At 41.5% G+C, this 2,549-nt stretch overlaps 1 protein-coding gene across 1 annotated transcript; it reads right to left on the bottom strand.

Moving 5' to 3' along the window:
• Positions 1-1,104: 1,104 nt before the first annotated feature.
• On the bottom strand, positions 1,105-2,055 carry LOC147434408 (uncharacterized). The gene has a single exon (XM_086490882.1). The coding sequence runs from the start codon at positions 1,916-1,918 to the stop codon at positions 1,262-1,264; it is 657 nt and encodes a 218-aa protein (XP_086347008.1). The 5' UTR covers positions 1,919-2,055; the 3' UTR covers positions 1,105-1,261.
• Between the last annotated feature and the right edge of the window lie 494 nt (positions 2,056-2,549).

Raw genomic sequence — 2,549 nt, 5'->3', positions numbered from 1 at the left:
GTTGAATTCAAAATCTGTAATAGTGAGATAGCTACTAGTTTACCACGATTCTCCTATCAAAAAAATTGAACAACTAAACAACCATCTTTGAGTCAACGTTGTATCGTTCTCTATTTGAGGCTTTAGGTGCCCATAAAACTAAGAAAGCGCAGGTGTATAATATAGAATTCATACATTGCAACATCAAAATTTCCTTTAGATTAAATCAGACGTACTAAAATTCAATTTCTATCAAAAAAAACTGCAGAGAGCAAATTATATAATAGGCCATAAGTAAAAATACAAACATTATCTATTCCTTTGAAATATAAAATACTATGTGGATATGAAATACTTCAAAACTAATTCCAAAAAAAATTGTCAGGTTAAGGGGGATAAAAAGTGTCTCCGGACATAAAAGTGTCCCATTGTCAACCTTACATTGTCTTTCCATGTTGAGCCATACGTAAATAGATGCTTTTGAGGGTAAATATTGCATATAATGTGGTGTTTTTTTTAATAAAACACTTGATTCCTGGTGCAAAGAACAAGCGCATGAATATTTAAGAATTTTTTTCAAAGCATTAACTTAATACCTTAATTTATGTAATATGGTATACATGGTATTTGCAATTATTAAGCAATATTTTTTTGGTGCAAGAAAACCGTCATATGTACATATACCCCTCTTAGTGCATCGTATAGCGCCTCTAATTAACAAAGGGTCATATGTACATATACCCCTCTTAGTGCATCGTATAGCGCCTCTAATTAACAAAGGGGTTTCAGTGCCAATGAATGCTAAATTAGATCAAGTTTTTTTTTTTTGTTGCAAAACTTACAATCTGCAAGTGAATTGTATTAAGCACATCATAAAAAGTACAAAACAACCTCAAGCTTGGGCCGAGACTTGAGAATACTGAAGATTACAAATTGGATGTCTACGGCACTGGGTGCTGACAACCAGTCAGAGCTCCTGTGTAAATTAGATAAAGTTTTACTATCAAGAAGCATGATAGGGGGAGCAACAACTTCAATTGAATTCTAGAAGAAATAATCATGAATGTGTGTGTGTGTGTGTGGTGGGGGGAGGAGAGAGAGAGAGAGAGAGATTTACCATGTGTAGACACCACCACAAAGGCAATCTTTAGGCAAATGTGTAATGCCAAAGAATCCACTTGCCTTTTGCAAGCAATGTTATGACTTTTGAAAAGCCAAAAATTGGGCATCCTAGGCAATGTAAGAGAGGTATTAAAGAAAGAAAAGCCAAACAAAATGGCTTCTACCAGTGATGGAGGGAACGAAGTTTACTTTGCCTCAGACCTTTGTAAAGAGCTAGCCTATTGGCAGGGGTGGAGGGTGCTTTGGGGGTTAGACTGGGAGTGGGGCGGTGAGGTTGATGACAAGGTCCGACCGAGGAAGGAGGGGTCGAAGAGGAGGCCGAGAGTGTCGACTCTTGTGAATTATGATGACAAGGGATTGAAACTTTCCATTTGGATCTATAGATGTGGCCATGGCAAGAGGGATCAACAACATCAGGAGCAAATGTTACTCTTTTGGGTTTAGGAGGAGTTAAATTTGTCTTAGGTTTAGAAGGGGCTTGTACTGTGGCCTCAAATTGTGGGTGATTGCATGTGCATTCTTGGGGCATTTCTTCTTCTTCCTCCTCTTCTTCTTCTTCGTCGTTGTGGACTTCGTAGTCGTCGTCATCGTCGTCGCTACCATCGTAGGCTTCTCCTTCTTCTTCTTCCTCTGGCATTAAGTAGACTTTTTCTTGCCTTAGAAGTTTGCTCTTGGCTGCAAGAGAGAGTAATGCCACACTACCCGAGATTGCTAGGATTGACAGAAAGCCTATCATCTGCGCACCCACTTTTTCTGTCGGATTGCTGCTTGGATCGTGCAATGTGCAGGCTGCGCGCAATACGTCCGCCATTGTCATACTCAACAACCCAGAACTCAGAAAGTCTTCGTTCTCTATGTGTGCTTGCGAGAGAGAGAGAGAGAGAGAGAGAGAGAGAGAGAGAGAGAGTAGGATTGTGTGTGTGTGTGTGTGTTGGAAGCACCAGCTGGGACTTTTGCCCACCTCCTGTTAACGCCGCGATATTTATAGCAAAGTGCTGAAAAGCGTGAAATAGTTGGAGAGGAGGAGGAGACGCGACTGGCAAGAAGACATGGCGGTCCCTTGAAGGCGAGGGGCGTCGCAGAGAGCCGAACACGGAACTCCAGCTCTCTCTCTCTCTCTCTCTCTCTCTCTCTCTGTGTCTGCAGCTGGTCGCCAGCAGGAGGCGAAAATTGAAATCAAGGCAAAAGGTTAAAGGTGACGTGACACACTTTTTTTCTAGTCTTTAAAGTTGCAACACGTGTCATGCAGGCGTTGTGTGTGTGTGTGTGTGTGAGAGAGAGAGAGAGAGAGAGAGAGGGACTCATGGGAGGGACCTCAAAGATCTATGTGAGACAGAGAGAGATACCTGGGAGACCTTTCTAGTCTCACGTGTATAAAAGGGTAAACGAACAAAGTGTAAAAGGCCAAAAGGTCAAAGAAGACATGGAAGATGGGAGAATTTCTTTCC

This window comes from Adiantum capillus-veneris, chromosome 19, assembly GCF_014529385.1.
Source record: "Adiantum capillus-veneris isolate H3 chromosome 19, ASM1452938v2, whole genome shotgun sequence".
In the NCBI taxonomy this organism is placed as follows: Eukaryota; Viridiplantae; Streptophyta; class Polypodiopsida; order Polypodiales; family Pteridaceae; genus Adiantum; species Adiantum capillus-veneris.
The sequence above is the reverse complement of the archived record's forward strand: the minus strand, read 5'-3'. Positions and strand labels throughout refer to the sequence as shown.

Coding starts and splice junctions, on each gene's coding strand:
- LOC147434408 (XM_086490882.1), bottom strand. CDS start 1,918: ATGACAATGGCGGACGTATTGCGCGCAGCCTGCACATTGCACGATCCA.